The 19,449-nt window shown below is 39.2% G+C and overlaps 1 protein-coding gene across 4 annotated transcripts in view; it reads left to right on the forward strand.

Moving 5' to 3' along the window:
- Positions 1–19,449, forward strand: part of slc11a2 (solute carrier family 11 member 2) — a 212,569-nt gene that overhangs the window by 182,020 nt on the left and 11,100 nt on the right. For all 4 annotated transcript variants that reach the window (XM_051672313.1, XM_051672310.1, XM_051672311.1 and 1 more), the window contains 4 exons: positions 9–128; positions 309–458; positions 3,944–4,017; positions 9,524–9,677. In XM_051672313.1, the coding sequence (XP_051528273.1) occupies positions 9–128; positions 309–458; positions 3,944–4,017; positions 9,524–9,677 (498 nt within the window). The remainder of the gene's footprint in view (positions 1–8; positions 129–308; positions 459–3,943; positions 4,018–9,523; positions 9,678–19,449) is intronic.

Below are 19,449 nucleotides of genomic sequence, written 5' to 3' on the forward strand. Positions count from 1 at the left end.
GATTAAAGGGTGTAGTTCTGGGTTGTTTTTTTGGCCCAGCTGCGCTGTATATTTGGGCAATTGGGATTCTTGCTGCTGGACAGAGTTCTACCATGACGGGAACCTACTCTGGTCAGTTTGTTATGGAGGTAAGTTTATCTAAAAACTCACCTATAAACTGGGTTGTTGTACATGTTGATGTAGTTTTATTCTCTTTGTTGTTTTTTGTTTTGTTTTTTCATACAATGGAAGTATGCTTGGCAGAAGGCAACTTGTAAGAACTGGTTGCAAACATTCCTGGTTTTCTTTCTCTGCCTTGGCTCTTACAGGGTTTTCTGAACCTCCGTTGGTCTCGCTTTTCTCGGGTGTTGTTGACGCGCTCCATTGCCATCTTTCCCACACTTCTGGTCGCTGTCTTTGAGGACGTCCAGCATCTAACTGGCATGAACGACTTTCTCAATGTGCTGCAAAGCATGCAGGTTAGTGTTACGCACACTCTGTGGCCAAAAACAATGTGGACACACCCCTTTAATTAATCGGTTTGTCTATTCCAGTCATTTCTGTGAGGACAAATCCTAATGCTACACCATACAAAGACATTATAGAGAATTGTGTGCTTCCAACTATTTTTCAGCAGTTTGTGGAGGACCCTTGTCTGTTCCAGCATGACAGTGACCCTGTGCACAAAGCGAGGCCCACATAGAAATTCTTTATTGTGCCTTGTGGTAGAACTGGACTGGCCTGTACAAAGCCCAGACCTGAACCTCTCTGAACATCTTTGGGAAGAATTGGAATGCTGGATAATGGGGTCTGGCTTGCTGTTCCAGTTAATATCAAAGGTGTTCAGTAAGGGTTAAGGTCTGGGTTTGTGCAGGTCAGTCAAGTTCTTCCACACCAGACTCCTACTAGACCTAAACTAGTGCTTTGGGCACTGTCACTTTGAAACAGAAAACACCCTCCTCAAACTGTTGCAACAAAGTTGGAAGAACATAATTCTCTAGAATGTCATTGCCAGTGGTGTGTGGTGGACCTTTGAAATGAGGAGGCTGAGTGCCATCTCAGGGTTCATCCAATGTAAATTCATATTTCAGTTCCATACATAGTTGTCAGGTTAACCCCATAAAGAAATCTGATACATCACTATATATGTAATATACTGTATTATATCATGTATGGTTTTCACTGATGCAGTATATGCCCAAATATATGAACTATTGTTCACTGTGGCAGGGTGGAGGGTGGGGCCGGGTCGTGATTACGCACACCTGGCCCCTAATTAGGCTGATGAAGCCCAAGAGGGATAAAGGCAACCGGAGATGGTAGTGCAACAGAGAGAGAGTTACAGGCAGCTGTCCGACACCTGTGTGTGTGTGTCTTTTGCTTAAGTTTCTGATTAAACTATTATTTATATTATCATGCCGGTTCTCGCTGCCTCCTTTCCATTGAATGTGTTGCATTCACATACAGTTGAAGTCAGAAATTTACGTACACCTCAGCCAAATACATTTGTGAAATATTTATGTTCGTGGGCAATGGAGGAGTCAGGAGACAGCGAACAGTTTGGGGGTGAGTATTTATTTCCTCCTCACATAAAACAAAAGAAATATGGCTCTCAGTGGCCAACTCAAACAGCGTCCTTTAACAGTCTTTTAATAATATTTTTAAACAGTTATTTGCTGCTGGTCATCCGGTCACCAGCTCTCTCACACTCCAACGCTCTGGCGTGCCTTATCAGTTCTCCCTCCGCCATCACTATAACGAGAGACAGATGTTAGAGTGATTACAGCCCAGGTGATGAGCCTTACCGCTTTCCCTCTCCCGCAGACAGACACGTGACCACATCCCCCCATGCCACAACATTTAAACTCAGTTTTTCACAATTCCTGACATTTAATCGTAGAAAACATTCCCTGTCTTAGGTCAGTTAGGATCACTACTTTATTTTAAGAATGTGAAATGTCAGAATAATAGTAGAGAGAATGATTTATTTCAGCTTTTATTTCTTTCATCACATTCCCAGTGGGTCAGAAGTTTACATACACTTTGTTAGTATTTGGTTGTTGAATTTTGGCTCATTCCAGACAGAACTGGTGTAACTGAGTCAGGTTTGTAGGCCTCCTTGCTCGCACACGCTTTTTCAGTTCTTCCCACAAATTTTCTATCGGATTGAGATCAGCGCTTTGTGATGGCCACTCCAATACCTTGACTTTGTTGTCCTTAAGCCATTTTGCCACAACTTTGGAGGTATGCTTGGGGTCATTGTCCATTGGGAAGACCCATTTGCGACCAAGCTTTAACTTCCTGGCTGATGTCTTGAGATGTTACTTCAATATATCCACATAATTTTCCTTCCTCACGATGCCATCTATTTTGTGAAGTGCACCAGTCCCTGCTGCAGCAAAGCACCCCCACAATATGATGCTGCCACCCCAGTGCTTCACGGTTGGGATGGTGTTCTTCGGCTTGCAAGCCTCACCCTTTTTCCTCCAAACATAACAATGGTCATTATGGCCAAACAGTTAAATTTTTGTTTCATCAGACCAGTGGACATTTCTCCAAAAAGTACGATCTTTGTCCCCATGTTCACTTGTAAACTGTAGTCTTTTTTTTTTTTTTTTTTTTTTTTTTTTAAGGTGGTTTTGGAACAGTGGCTTCTTCCTTGCTGAGCAGCCTTTCAGGTTATGTCAATATAGGACTCGTTTTACTGTGGATATAGATACTTGTCTACCTGTTTCCTCCAGCATCTTCACAAGGTCATTTGCTGTTGTTCTGGGATTGATTTGCACTTCTCGCACCAAACTACGTTCATCTCTAGGAGACAGAATGCAACTCCTTCCTGAGCAGTATGATGGCTGCTAGGTCCCATGGTGTTTATACTTGCATACTATTGATTGTACAGATGAACGTGGTACCTTCAGGCATTTGGAAATTGCTCCCAAGGATGAACCAGTCTTGTGGAGGTCCACAATTGTTTTTCAGCTCTTGGCTAATTTCTTTTGATTTTCCCATGATGTCAAGCAAAGAGGCACTGAGTTTGAAGGTTGGCCTTAAAATACATCCATAGGTACACCTCCAGTTGACGGCAATTAGCCTGTCAGAAGCTAATTGGCTAATTGCCTAAAGGCTTGTCATCATTTTCTGGAATTTTCCAAGCTGTTAAAAGGCACAGTTAACTTAGTGTATGTAAACTTCTGACCCACTGGAATTGTGATTTACTGTAGTCAATTAAAAGTTACAATCTATCTGTAAAATTTGTTGGAAAAATTACTCGTCATGCACAAAGTAGATGTCCTAAATGACTTGTCAAAACTATAGTTTACTAATATGAAATCTGTGGAGTGGTTAAAAAAAATGAGTTTTAATGACAACCTAAGTGTATGTAAACATCTGACTTCAACTGTATATTCAAGGCCACATATCAGATTTCTGCATGGGAAGGCTTAAACTGTTAATTAGCATATAATACTATAATATCATTGTATGGTCATATTATCAGACTATACTACATCAAGTCAAAGACTCAAGTTTGTTTTATTATAATAATTTTCATTTTTACATTGCTTCAAAAATAATACCTACAATAGTACAGCAACAAGCATGTTTCATTTATCTTTTATCTGTTTGCCTATTATTTTTTAGAGTCACCTTATTTTCAGATCGGTCATGTACTCCTCTGTAATGATGCCGGAGCTGTACCTTTAAGATCGAGTGCTCGCTGGGCCTGGGTAGCTCAGAGTATTGACGCTGACTACCACCCCTGGAGTTGCGAGTTCGAATCCAGGGTGTGCTGAGTGACTCCAGCCAGGTCTCCTAAGCAACCAAATTGTTTCACTGGAAGTACTGGATTAGCCAAACCTGTTTATTAAATGGTGTTTGTTCCACATACTTTTGGCCATATAGTGTATATGATGATGACTTTAACACAGTCAGCATTTTGACTTTATTGTTATTTATTTTTTCATAGTTGCCCTTTGCTCTGATCCCAATTCTCACCTTTACCAGTCTGACGTCACTCATGAATGATTTCGCCAATGGACTGTGAGTATCCGTGTCAGCACTGCAGTTTTAATCGGGAATCTTTTTTCTGTGATGATCAATACTGATTGGTTCAGGATCCTGGAATAGCCATTTTTTTTTTGGAGCAGTTAACAGAACAGAAAAGATATTTTAATTTAGTTGAAATTTGTCTTTAAGCAAACTGTATTAAGGCACATCTCAGCAGTCCTCACCTCAACTTTTGAAGGTTTTATAATTTAATTCTTGTGATGAGGGAGATAAGGAAACTTGTTAGTAGGTTTATTCAAGTGCAAGGTGTATCATCCAAGATTCACTTTTCTTAGTTTAAAATATATCTATCCCCTAAAAGACACAATTATTTCCCTTATGTTGGTTAATATCCCCCTGATTGTGTCATTTCTGTGGAAGATTAATACAAAACTTAAATGTCTTCCAAGGCACAAGAAAAGAGGCCCATGAGCATACAAAAACTTCATAAAGTGCATATGTTTCAGCTCTGGTCCCAAACCAGATGAGCAGTCTATGGTCTACATACTGTAGGCAGCTTCATTAAAGGAATGTTCTGGGTTCAATACAAGTTAAGCTCAATTGACAGCATTTGTGGCATAATGTTGATCACCAGAAAATCTCATTTCGACTTGTCTCTCTTTTTCGTAAAAAAAAAAAAAAAAAGCAGCAAATATCAAGGTTACAGTGTGGGACTTACAATGGAATTGAATGGGGACAATGAAAGTGAATGTGGCCAATTTTTGGAGGGTTTAAAACCTGAAATGTGAAGCTTATAATTTTATAAAAGCATATACATTAATTCTTCTATTAAAACTCATGTATTATTTGAGCTGTAAAGTTGTTTAAATCATCATTTTTACAGCCAGTTTAGGATTTTAGGTTTTGTTGACATTACACCGTCATGGCAACTAAGTTGTAAAATTGCCTATAACTGTACACCGAAAAGGTTAGTAAGCAATGTTATCACACTAAAATCATGTTAACATGCATATTGCTTACGTATTATGGCTAAATGTTTGAAACAGTAACCTCATTCACACTGGGCTCTGATCCCGGGATATTGCCGGGATCAATGCCGAGGAGCCTTCTGTGTGAACACAAGCCCGAAAATTTGATCCCGGGATCAGACCCTAGTAACATTGCTAGGGTCAATCCCGCGGCATGTTTGTGTGAAGGGTGTGTGTCATAGTGATGACTAATTTATGTGAATCATGCAAAGAAGAAAGTTTGTGTGCAGAATAAAGTTTCAACAGTTACACAGTGTACCGCGGTTTAAAAAACATACGGCTGTCATAAACCTTTGCCTTTTTTTTTTTTTTATTCACGGCATTGTGTAACTCAGGATTTTTTTCTGATTTCTTTTTTAAATATACAAGTAAACAAATTGACGTTTCCATTGTAAATATTAGTTCAATAAAAAATAAAATAAAATAAAACAATTGGCTACATATACAGCTTCACCAACCTGACATGATAAAATTTTCTTCAGAGTGCATCACACAGAATGTCGGAACTTTATTTCCCCCTCATATATGGTGTGGTTGAAGTCCGTGATGTAGGAATACTTTGGGTATTTAAAAATAATAATTATGGTGACCCAGTTTGTAAATTGTGACAAAAATGTGCCGTCTCATGCAGGGAACACTCCAAACCTAAAGCAGAGGAGAGCTGTGGCTTTGTTGTGTATTCATTGTCAAGTGTCAACATTACTGCTGTATTATACAGTACATGACAAAGTTAATAAATGACTTTCATTGACATAATATTTTAGTTTATCTTCTATTTATTTTAATTAGATCAAATACAGTTGTTAGAGGGGGATTTTACGCCGTAATATGGTCATTTTACAATGTGCCCCGCACCTGTCACTGTAGGCGAGGTACGCTGTAACATTTCACTTTTTTCCAGGTAGATGGCGAAAAAGTACACGCTGTATTCCTAAAATAAGACCACATATTTGTACCAAACATGTGTAAAATTATTGTGAAAAAATAAAAATAATTTGAACCCCAAGTGTATTTACACAAACTTAAGAAAACCAAAAAGTGTTAGTTTGTGCCCCGCTCTCCCTTACAACCTCCATGAACATCAGTCCACATAATTTGCAGTATAGGCAAAGTGAAAATATGTTTGGTAGGCTAAAGATCCCCTTACAAAGAACCCAACCAGATACACTTTTACCAGTTTTGAAATGACTCTATAAAGCTTTTTAAGTGACTAGCTCGCCACAGCGCTTGCAACCTTACGACAGGCCAACTGTTTGTTTATACATTTATTTTCTTAACCCTATAAAGAGCAAGAACATAACAATACAGAAAATGTATTTATTGCTTCGAACACATTAGGTTCCAAATTATACATTTCTGTTTTTCTCCAAAAATAGCTTTTATTTTCAATTTTACAACTTGTTGAAATCATGATCGAAAAGATGACATTTGCCTCGATACTTCTCATTGCTTAATAGCAGCGCAACAGTAGGCAGTGCTAGTCCAAAAAAGAAAAACACCAACAAATTAACGGCAAATGAATAATAATTTTTATTGTAATAAATGCTAATATCTGAAGAAAAAAAAGTATAGTTTTACCTTGCCGGTGTAGTTAGTTTTCTTTATGGAAGGTAAGTCCTTTTAGAATCAAACTAAATTACAAATGCGATTACTGAATCGAATGCACAACTTAACTGTTGCAGGGAAGTATCATTGAAAATTATTATTTTTTTAAATAAAATTAGATTATTATTTAATATTAATAATATTGCAGTGCACCTTAATACCGGTATTTTTATTTCATTTATTTATTTATTTTTTGAGTAATCACTTTCACTTTCTATCTTTAATGTCCTTGGAAGGCATTTCAGTCGGTAGACAGCAGCCAATAACACAAACAAGTAACATCGAACAAAACAAAAATGATCTTATGTGAGCTATTTATAAAAGTAGGCTTAACTGCCAGAATAAAATCAATAAAATTGTCTATCATGCAAATCTCTCCAGGGAGATAATCACAATCTGCGCAGACTATTAAATTAACTGTCAGTTTAGTTTTACCATACACAGATTGTTTGTTTACAAAATGAAAGAGTGGGCTTCTCAAGAGAAAAAACGTGGTTATCAGTAAACTCGACGCTTAACATTAAATTTACACTGTGATGTAACTTTGGTCTTTGCGATTGTCCGAGGATATGTGTGAATGTGAGCACAGATTACGGGAAAGCTCTTGCAGTGTGAATGAACTAATTTTGCAGTCCCAGAACAGTTGCCTGAATGACTTTTCCTGGGATTAATACCGGGATCTCTGTGTGAAAGGGGCTAGTGAGTCTTTTAACACAAGAAAATTGGCCCCATTCACTTCCATTGTAAGTGCCTCACTGTATCTTCGATTTGTGCTTTTTTTTAAAGAAAAGGAGGGACGAGTCAAAATTAATTTGTGTGGTAATCAATATTAAGCTACAAATGATGTCGATTGAGCTTAACTTGTATTGAACCCAGAACATTCCTTTAATTGTCAATATTGCAATTCATCACAGAAAACTGTCATTAATTATTTTAATGTATCAATTCATAGCCCTAACTTAAGTATTAAGGATGTATTTTTTGAAAATACATAATTTTATACAGTTTAAGTCAGAAGTTTACATACACTTAGGTTGAAGTAATTAAAAATAATTTTTTAACCACTCCACAGATTTCATATTAGCAAACTATAGTTTTGGCAAGTCATTTAGGACATCTACCTTCATTTTTCCAACAATTGTTTACAGACAAATTGTTTCACTTTTAATTGACTATATCACAATTCCAGTGGGTCAGAAGTCTACATACACTGCATTAACTGTGCCTTTAAGTGGCTTGGAAAATTCCAGAAAATGATGTCAAGCCTTTAGGCAATTAGTCAATTAGCTTCTGATAAGCTAATTGGAGTCAATTGGAGGTGTACCTGTGGATGTATTTTAAGGCCTACCTTCAAACTCAGTGCCTCTTTGCTTGACATCATAGGAAAATGAAAAGAAATCAGCCAAGACCTCAGAAAAAAATGTGGAGCAATTTCGAAATGCCTGAAGGTACCACGTTCATCTGTTCAAACAATAGTAAAAGGGAAATGAGGAGGCGAGAACTGGCTTAACAATATAAAAAATATTTAATGGTTTAAACAAAAAGACACAAACATAAACACATGCAGGGCAGCTGCCCGTAACTCGCTCTCTCTCTAACTGCTACCTCTGGTCGCCTTTATCCCTCTCGAGGGCTTGATTAGCCTGATTAGGGGCCGGGTGAACAGCATCACGACTCGGCCCCGCTCTCTTCCTTGCCACAGAGACGCATTCTGTCTCCTAGAGATGAATATAGTTTGGTGCAAAAAGTGCAAATCAATCCCAGAACAACAGCAATGAACCTTGTGAAGATGCTGGAGGAAACAGGTGGACAAGTATCTATATCTACAGTAAAACAAGTTCTATATTGACATAACCTGAAAGGCTGCTCAGCAAGGAAGAAGCCACTGCTCCAAAACCGCCATAAAAAAGCCAGACTACAGTTTGCAAGTGCACATGGGGACAAAGATTGTACTTTTTGAAGAAATGTCCACTGGTCTGATGAAACAAAAATTGAACTGTTTGGCCATAATGACCATTGTTATGTTTGGAGGAAAAGGGTGAGGCTTGCAAGCCGAAGAACACCATCCCAACCGTGAGGCATGGTGGTGGCAGCATCATGTTGTGGGGGTGCTTTGCTGCAGGAGGGACTGGTGCACTTCACAAAATAGATGGCATCATGATGAAGGAAAATTATGTGGATATATTGAAGCAACATTTCAAGATATCAGCCAGGAAGTTAAAGCTCGGTGGTAAATGGGTCTTCCAAATGGACAATGACCCCAAGCATACCTCCAAAGTTGTGGCAAAATGGCTTAAGGACAACAAAGTCAAGGTATTGGAGTGGCCATCACAAAGCCCTGACCTCAATCCGATAGAAAATTTGTGAGCAGAACTGAAAAAGCGTGTGCAAGCAAGGAGGCCTACAAACCTGACTTACACCAGTTCATGGGCCAAAATTTCAACTTATTGTGAGAAGCTTGTGGAAGGCTACCCAAATGTTTGACCCAAGTTAAACAATTGAAAGGCAATGTTACCAAATACTAACAAAGTGTATGTAAACTTCTGACCCAATGGGAATGTGATGAAAGAAATAAAAGCTGAAATAAATAATTCTCTCTACTATTATTCTGACCTTTCACATTCTTAAAATAAAGTTGTGAATCTAACTGACCTAAGACAGAAAATGTTTTCTACGATTAAATTGTGAAAAACTGAGTTTTTGTATGCAACTTTTTTTTTTTTTTTTTGCTATGCAGTGTATAACAGGCACTGCCATTACACAGAATTAGCTATTGCAATTAATCAAGTATTTAATATTTTGTTTTTCTTTACCTTTTACATGTTCATTACTTGTTGATTAAAAACTCAGAGTGAGATCATGTCAAATATGAGTAGTTGTAATAGAGGATTGTTTTGTATTTGCAGCGTGTGGAAGATAGGTGGTGGTTTGGTCATCCTGGTGGTGTGTGCCATTAACATGTACTTTGTGGTGGTTTATGTGACCGCTCTGAAGAGCACTGTCCTCTACATCCTCTCTGCACTTCTCTCCATTGCCTATTTGAGCTTTGTCATCTACCTGGTAAGCTCATTCAAATGTCTGAAGGTTGTGATTATTAGAGAGCTTCTTCATTAGTGCATTAGTAATAGGCTGTTATTGAAGACAAGCTGCCTACTATGAAAGAGTACATAACATCCTTTAATTTACATAAATAAGTTGGCTTGAGAAAGCCAACCTACTGATCTACTATTTGAACGTATTGTTAGTGGTGCTTGCGAAGCAAAGCATCACTATTATAATATCACATACTTATTATTAGGTTGGCTTGAAAGAGCCAACCTACTGATCTACTAATTAAGCTTATTATTATTAGGTTGGATTGAAAGAGCCAACCTAATGATCTACTACTTAAGCTAATTATTATTAGGTTGGATTGAAAGAGCCAATCTACTGATCTATTAAGTAGGGGTCCAAGCACCGAAGGTGCAGGAACCCTATTGTATTTGTTCTGATTTTCTGTTTATTAGGGGTTTATTAGGGGTCCAAGCACTGAAGGGGGTGCAAATTGTTTTCAAGAAAACAAGGGCATCATTTGGGTACTCAGTGTATTTTATTGCTTTTCAAGTAGAATGTACATAAATAAAAAAACAACCACTCTGCATTAAAAAACAAACAAAATTTTTTTTATTTTTTTTTGATGGGGAGAGGTGGAGCTTAGCCTGCCTTTTATCTAGCTGTCAGTGCAGACACGTTTCAGAATGTCAACCGAATGGATTCCATATTGGTAAGAAGTTTATGGATAAGTTCATCACACGTGCCAAAAGGAGTTGTGGCGACGATGCGTCGTCAGCACCAGCCCCTAAGAAGTGTAAAACACGAAAGTATGACATTAGCTATCTTCAGTTTGGCTTTACGGTGGTTGGGACAGATGCTGAACCGCTGGCCCAATGTGTCATATGCGCAGATTTGCTGGGTAATGATAGCATGAAGCCATGCAAGTTGAAGTGCCATTTAGAAACCAAACACCCGATACTCAGACAAATCCTTAGATTTTTTTCAAATTAAAGTTATCTTGCCTTGCACAGCAGAAACGCAACATCAGCAAACACACATCAGTGTCTAACAGGTGTCTAGATGCGTCCTACTACGTCTCGCAACGAGTTGCTAAATTAGGAAATCCTCACACAATTGCTGAGGCGCTAATCTTACCTGCTGCCAAAGATATCTGTCAAGTCATGTTTGGAGAGAATTTCACACAACAGATTAGTGACATCCCCCTTTCCAACCACACCGTTAGCCGCCACATATCTGACATGGCAAGCGACGTCAAGGAGCAATTGCTAGCTAACATCATGCAAAGCCAGTACTATGCCCTGCAGCTTGATGAGACACAGTTGCTTACCTATGTCAGATATATAAAAAATGGTAATATTGTGGAGGACATTCTTTTCTGTCGGTCTCTTCCAGCGCACACAACTGGCGAGGCATTGTTTGAAGTTCTGGATGGGTATATACGGGATGCAGGCATGTCATGGGATAAATGTGTTGGGATATGCACAGATGGGGCCCGTTCAATGACTGGGAGGGTTAGCGGTCTGGTCACTCGTGTCCAGCATTAAGCCCCTTTAGCCAAGTGGACCCACTGTATGATTCATCGCAAATCTCTCGCATCAAAGCAAATGCCTGAGTCTCTGGAGTCAGTTTTAAAGCAGGCAGTGCAAATGGTCAATTTCATTAAAGCACGGCCATTAAATGCACGCTTGTTTTCCTTGCTTTTTCAGGAAATGGGAGCCGAACATGTGCAGCTCCTATTTCACACTGAGGTTCGCTGGCTCTCCAGAGGTCAGGTTTTACATCGCCTCTACGCATTGCGTTCAGAGGTGAAGACATTTCTTGTTGATGCGAAGTCCGACCTTGTGCGGTACCTGGACGACCCACTGTGGTTAGCGCAGTTGTCATACCTTGTAGACATTTTTGACAGGTTGAAGTTGTTGAACACATCGATGCAAGGGAGAGATGCCAACATCTTGCTTCTTTCAGACAAAGTCAGTGCATTCGTTGGCAAATTGGATCTTGGCGTGATCGGCTGATTAATAAAAATGTTGACATGTTTCCCAACTTTGCTGACTGTGTGCAAGAGACAGGGATAAATGTCTCTCCTTTGATTAACACAGTCGCTCAACATGTTGAAGGACTGAAACAACAATTAGGCCGTTATTTCAGAGGATTTCAGTTCATTTGCTTGGGTCAGAGACCCCTTCAGTTGCCCAGGAAAAGACCTTTCAGTTGACATGGAGGAGCAGTTAGTCAAATTAAAGAGTGACACCAGATTGCGACACCTCTATAGCTCTTGCTCTCTGCCTTTGTTTTGGTTGAGTGTGATGACTGAATATACTCAGTTGTCTGACGCCACCGTAAAATTACTTCTTCCATTCGCCTCAACTTATCTGTGCGAGGCCGGATTTTCAAAATTGACTGCCTTGAAACAAAGTACCGAAATCGGCTCCAGGTGGAGGATGACATCAGGCTTGGACATGAGAGTTGGCTTGTTTTAATTGGGTGAGCAATTAGTCTTCAAGTATCATCATGGGAACTACTTAGCCACACCCTAGCAACCATTTAGAGCACCCTAGCAACGAAACACCATTGACTTCCATTCAAAATCACTTAGATGGGTATCTCAGGATCAGAATGTCATAAAGACTTCATTTTTGGTTTGTATGACTCAGGACAGAAAGCAGCCCTCTTAGTATCACCCTGGCAACTGTCTAGCAACCATATGGGCTTACCCTAGCAACCAAGTAGCAAAACACATATCTCTGCACCAGAACATCGTAGAGACTTCCGGGTTGACTTATTTCACTAAGGATAGCAAGAAGCCTTGTTAAGTATCACTCTGGTAACTGCTTAGCAACCAGATGTGTTTACCCTATCAACCAAGTAACAAAACACATATCTCTGCACCAGAACATCGTAGAGACTTCCGTGTTGACTTATTTCACTCAGAATAGCAAGGAGCCATGTTAAGTATCACCCTGGTAACTGCCTAGCAACCAGATGTGGTTACTCTAGCAACCATGGAACAACACCAGTATCTCTGCACCATAACATCCTACTGTTATGGGAGTGACCTCTTTCAACTTGGGGCATTTAAGGGGACATTATGACACGGAAAGCACCACTCACATTTTCTTCAGGAAATGTACCTATCTAGTTTTTTTTTTTTTTTTTTTTTTGTTATTAACATTTTTATTGATTTTTTCAAAGCAAAGAAAAACAAAACGTATATACAATGAATCAACATTAACTCCCACTACTACCCCTCCCCAATCAAGAACCCCACCCGACCCCAAACGAACATCCCAGTGGTGTTACACAAGTTCACACATATACAAAGAATTAAAAAATGAATAAATAAAAATAAATAAATAAATATATATATATATATATATATATATATATATATATATACATACACACACACACACACACACACACACATAAACACACATATATACATACACATATAATAAACATACAGCTCTAAACTATACCTCTCGCTCCACAGACTCACTCCAAGATCCCCCCAAAAAGATCAAATATCTCCCTCATTTCCCATGAAAAGAATCCCATATCCCCAGCCTTCTACATGTTACCTCTTCGAAGGCTGCCACCCTTCCCATCTCCTCGCACCACTCTCGATTGTAGGGTGCTCCCACCGACTTCCAACCCCTTAAAACAATCTGCCTGCCCATCATCACGCTGGTGAGGACCCAATCTTTTAGGTATTTGTCACCTACGTTGATGACCGCCCCATCACCCAAGACAGAGTCTGGGGAAAAACGAAATCCGAATGCCCAGCACGTCATACACACAACTCTGTACCTTCAACCAAAATTCCTGAATCTCAGCGCACCACCAAAAAACATGGGCCATGTCTCCATCTTCCAATTGGCAATGAAAGCAGGTGGGTGTGTCTTTAAGGCCAAGCCTATACAGTCTAGAGGGGGTCCAATAGTATCTATGTAGATTCTTGAATTGTATAAGTTGCACCCTTGCATCTCTAGATACAGACTTGACGTTTTTTAGAATCCCAGCCCACACTCCATCCTCCAATACCAAATTAAAATCTTTCTCCCATAATCTGTTGATAGAGGTTAAAGCTCCGTCCCCCAGACTCTGAACTAACAAATTCTCTAAGGAAATCAGAATATGGCCCTGGTGGTCTATACACTGTAGCAAAAACAAAAGATGACAGATTTTTTTTTTTAATGTATATCTGATGATGTCACATTAATCATTATCAGTTCAAAAGAATTGAACTTATGTCCTGACCTGTCAAGTCATTTTTATTCGTGTAGGCTTTTCACAACACACATGATTCAAATCAGCTTTACAGAAAATTATGTTGTAACATGCCGTGATGTCTATAATGTCTTAGAGTCCCCATTGAGCAGTTTAAATGGAAAATTAGATTGAAAATCATGCCTAAAAAAATCATTGTTGTTGATGGGGCAATGTTTAAAACTAAAGGATATTGATTGAACTATAAGATTAATGATTGTGTCTTTGAAGTCCATCCTGATTTGACTGTAGATCCAGTGTCCTTGTTATTGACTGATTAAGGCTTTAGTTGTCAGTAATGTATTGTCCATGTATTCCATTTTAAGAGTGTAGTCCATCCTATGACCAAAATGATGCATGAAGAGGTCAGTGATGTGTGCCTCACAGTCCAACTGGAAGCTTGTCGCATTTCATTTTAGGTGAAGTCCATCCTAATTCCAATGTTCAGACAGTGGCCTGTAAAGTATTCCTTGTTGTAAGGTTGGAGTTGGCAGCAGATCATCATCTGTGGGGTCCAGCATTATAGATTAAAGGGATGCAGACACTGATCATCGAAGCACCCCTCGCTGTCTGGTTGGCATAGCCTGCAGTTAGTCATCGCTCAGCGACACAGCGGTGGGAGTGGGATAAGTGGGCTGGACCGGAGCTGGATCTGGCAGACCCTGGTAAGCTCAGAATATGTATCCCAAGGATGAGTCATGGAAACAAATAGAATAGTATTAGTAAAGATGCCATTCACTTTAAAGCAGAGTTAATTTTATGTGAAGTCAGTCCTAAGTCCGAGGTGCAGGCAGTGGCCAGTAAAGTACCCCTTGTTGTAAGGTTGGGGTTGGCAGCAGTTAATCCTCTGTGAAGTCCATCATAATTGATTGAATGGATGCAGACAGTGATCCCTCGCTGTCTGGTTGGCACAGGCTGCAGTTTGTAGTCATCGCTCAGTGACAGATCATTGGGAGTGGGACAGAAGGCTGGATCAGTGATGGATCTGGCAGGATCTGGTAACCTTGGGATATGTATCACGAGGATGAGACAGGGAAACAAATAGAATAATATTAGATGCCATTCATTTTAAATCAGATTTATTGAATATAAGAAATGTTTCCAGTACAGCAGACCTGACTAATGCATCAAAACTATGGATTGAGAGATAAATAAGGTGTATGCCTGGCTGGAGAGACATTTCTTCTGACATGGTTGTAACGAGCGATTCAATAGCAACAACACTGCAATCAACAACATCGACGGAGGACGCCGGGAGTTACACTTTTGTTAGGGCTGAGAAGACTGTATCCATATTTTCTGTGAATTTCTTGGCATACTGAGTATTTGAGACTGATCTGGAAGATTATTGGTGAAGTTATCTTTAGTGTTCAAAATAATAGTTCTACAATGATCGAAAACGTGGTGTAAATTGTTTGACCTTAGCCAAGTGCAACATGCATGAGATGATGTAATGATCTGAGATGCCGTCGCTCTGTGGCAGAATTGCTATATAATCAACTTCAACTCCATAAGACAGAACTAAATGTAGAATATGATAATGGCAATGAGTTGGTCCTTTTACATTTTGTCTGACCTTAACAGAGTTATATAGTCGATAAATACTAATCCCAATGTATAATTATCAATATCTATCATTTACCCATAATAGTTGCAGTAATTCCACAACTTAATTTGTTCGAAATCCTTCTTTACACAGTTCCACTTTTTTGTATATGGACCCGTATTCACAAAAAATTTAGGAGCAACTCTTAAAAATGATGGGCATGTCACTCAGAATTTTAGGACTTGTACATTTTTCAGCTAAGAGTAATGGAGCATTTTAACACTAAAAGTAGCTACATTTATTGTAATATTAAAAGAATCACTTGAATCACATTCAAGTCTATGTATTTCAGTATTATAATATTGACATTTATCTTTTAAAAAAAGGTATCGCCTGAATTGCAAGGGTGTTTCTTTGTTGTAAACTTTGTTAGGGATGCAATTACCTCTCCAATGAAGCGAAAGAACCCAATTACTCCGGAGATAAAGGTTTTGACAAATTCGAAACAGCCCATCGATGGGCTACCAGGTGTAGTTTGTTAAAGGAATGTATGTTCGGATCAGTGCTACAACACAGGATGAAGATGTGTTCATCAACCAAAAAGAATTCCACAGCATCAACATACAAGATGCCTAGTAAAAGGTCCTCGACATTGTTGCCAATATTCTATTTAGCACTGTGTGTAAATAAAAACACATTTTTAAAAGTTTCCATTAGAGAATAGAATATATTATATTATATTCCACTGTCTATCTATGATGAATTTGTTGACAAATAGCAGTTCCCTATCTGTCAATCAATTTGGGTGATTTAAGAAAGCACGCTCATAGAACGTGACTTCATCCGTAGCAACATGGTAGAATCCGCCTTATTCTTACCTTCATATTTCTTTAGTAAAACTTGCCCTAAGCAGGTTTGTGAATAGGTTTTATGCACAAACTCTTAGCTAGGAATTCTTAGAAGAACTTCTAGTGGTAAGATAAAAATCTTTGTGAATATGGCTCCTGGTTTACTACAGCAGTTTCTCATTATAGTTCCCTAGCAAGCAAGTTTTCGATGCCTAAGCAGATAGGTCCCTATTAATTGTACAATATTTATTTAATATAAATTTTTAGTCTGAATATTAATATTTTTCTCTATTATTATTTTCTTATAGAAATGTTTAATTTTCTTCATTTGTTGTATGGTAAATTAAAATAAAGTTATTTCTTTGTGCACAACAGTACAACCAAAGCACAATTATATAACACAACAATACATTTTTCCTAACAGTCAGGCTTCTCTGATCTGCCAGTCCTTACCCGGATCTCATCTGACGCTTACAGTGCATCCGGAAAGTATTCACAGTGCTTCACTTTTTCCACATTTTATGTTACAGCCTTATTCCAAAATGGATTAAATTCATTATTTTCCACAAAATTCTACAAACAATACCCCATAATGACAACGTGAAAGAAGTTTGTTTGAAATCTTTGCAAATTTATTAAAAATAAAAAACGAAAAAAAAATCACTTGTACATAAGTATTCACAGCCTTTGCCATGACACTCAAAATTGAGCTCAGGTGCATCCTGTTTCCACTGATCATCCTTGAGATGTTTCTACAACTTGAATCATTTCAAGATTTGGAAAGGCACACACCTGTCTATATAAGGTCCCACATTTAACAGTGCATGTCAGAGCACAAACCAAGCCATGAAGTCCAAGGAATTGTCTGCAGACCTCCGAGACTGCACCCAAGAATTTCACACACTATTGAACTTGTGTATATGGTTGTGTGACAATAAAAGTGATTTGATTTGATTTTGAGACAGGATTGTATCAAGGCACAGATCTGGGGAAGGGTACAGAAAAATTTCTGCAGCATTGAAGGTCTCAATGAGCACAGTGGCCTTCATCATCCGTAAATGGAAGAAGTTTGGAACCACCAGGACTCTTCCTAGAGCTGGCCGTCCGGCCAAACTGAGCGATCGGGGGAGAAGGGCCATAGTCAGGGAGGTGACCAAGAACCTGATGGTCACTCTGACAGAGCTCCAGCATTTCTCTGTGGAGAGAGGAGAACCTTCCAGAAGAACAACCATCTCTGCAGCACTCCACCAATCAGGCCTGTATGGTAGAGTGGCCAGACGGAAGCCACTCCGCAGTAAAAGGCACATGACAGCCCGCCTGGAGTTTGCCAAAAGGTACCTGAAGGACTCTCAGACCATGAGAAACAAAGATTGAACTCTTTGGCCTGAATGGCAAGCGTCATGCCTGGAGGAAACAAGGTATCGCTCATCACCTGGCCAATACCATCCCTACAGTGAAGCATGGTGGTGGCAGCATCATGCTGTGGGGATGTTTTTCAGCGGCAGGAACTGGGAGACTAGTCAGGATCGAGGGAAAGATGAATGCAGCAATGTACAGAGACATCCTTGATGAAAACCTCAGACTGGGGCGAAGGTTCATCTTCCAACAGGACAACGACCCTAAGCACACAGCCAAGATAACAAAGGAGTGGCTACGGGACAACTCTGTGAATGTCCTTGAGTGGCCCAGCCAGAGCCCAGACTTGAACCCGATTGAACGTCTCTGGAGAGATCTGAAAATGGCTGTGCACCGACGCTCCCCATCCAACCTGATGGAGCTTGAGAGGTCCTGCAAAGAAGAATGGGAGAAACTGCCCAAAACTAGGTGTGCCAAGCTTGTAGCATCATACTCAAAAAGACTTGAGGCTGTAATTGGTGCCAAAGGTGCTTCAACAATGTATTGAGCAAAGGCTGTGAATACTTATGTACATTTTTTTTTTTTTTTTAATACTTTTGCAAAGATTTCAAACAAACTTCTTTCACGTTGTCATTATGGGGTATTGTTTGTACAATTTTGAGGAAAATAATGAATTTAATCCGTTTTGGAATAAGGCTGTAACATAACAAAATGTGGAAAAAGTGAAGCGCTGTAAATACTTTCCGGATGCACTGTAATCCCAGGCCCAAAACAATGCCTAATCTTCTTAAAATTACTCGATGGAAGAGAGAAAACAAGTACTCGCCACTCTTAAGTTTGTTTTACCCAGCGCAGACTTATCCGGAGAGCACCAGGAAAACTCCATGTCCCAGACACAATCTTTCTTGCTGAAAGACTCCCCAGCTGGTTCTTAATATCTTTCTTATTAATAAAGATACTGTTTTGTGGCACCAGAGTTGTGGTGAAGTCAAAATTGAAAAATCAGGAGTCCAGATTTCTCTCTGACATTCACTGACGGCCAAAAGTTTGGAATAATGTACAGATTTTGCTGTTTCGGGAGGAATGTGGTACTTTAATTCACCAACGTGGCATTCAGCTGATAACCAAGTATAGTCAGGACATTAGTGATATAAAAAACAGCACCATCACTATTTGAAAAAAGTAATTTTTAATCAAATCTAGACAGGCCCCATTTCCAGCAGCCATCACTCCAACACCTTATACTTGAGTAATCATGCTAAATTGCTAATTTGGTACTAGAAAATCACTTGCCATTATATCAAACACAGCTGAAAGCTGTTTGGTTCGTTAAATGAAGCTTAGCATTGTCTTTGTGTTTGTTTTTGAGTTGCCACAGAATGCAGTAGACTGGCATGTCTTATGGTCAGTATTAGGTCAAAAATGGCAAAAAAGAAACAGCTTTCTCTAGAAACTCGTCAATCATTGTTTTGAGGAATGAAGGCTATACAATGTTTGAAATTGGCAAAAAACTGAAGATTTCATACAAAGGTGTACACTACAGTCTTTAAAGACAAAGGACAACTGGCTCTAACAAGGACGGAAAGAGATGTGGAAGGCCCAGATGTACAACTAAACAAGAGGATAAGTACATCAGTCTCTAGTTTGAGAAATAGATGCCTCACATGTCCTCAGCTGACAGCTTCATTGAATTCTACCCGCTCAACACCAGTTTCATGTACAACAGTAAAGAGAAGGCTCAGGGGTGCAGGCCTTATGG

Source organism: Myxocyprinus asiaticus, chromosome 35, assembly GCF_019703515.2.
Source record: "Myxocyprinus asiaticus isolate MX2 ecotype Aquarium Trade chromosome 35, UBuf_Myxa_2, whole genome shotgun sequence".
Classification (NCBI taxonomy): domain Eukaryota; kingdom Metazoa; phylum Chordata; class Actinopteri; order Cypriniformes; family Catostomidae; genus Myxocyprinus; species Myxocyprinus asiaticus.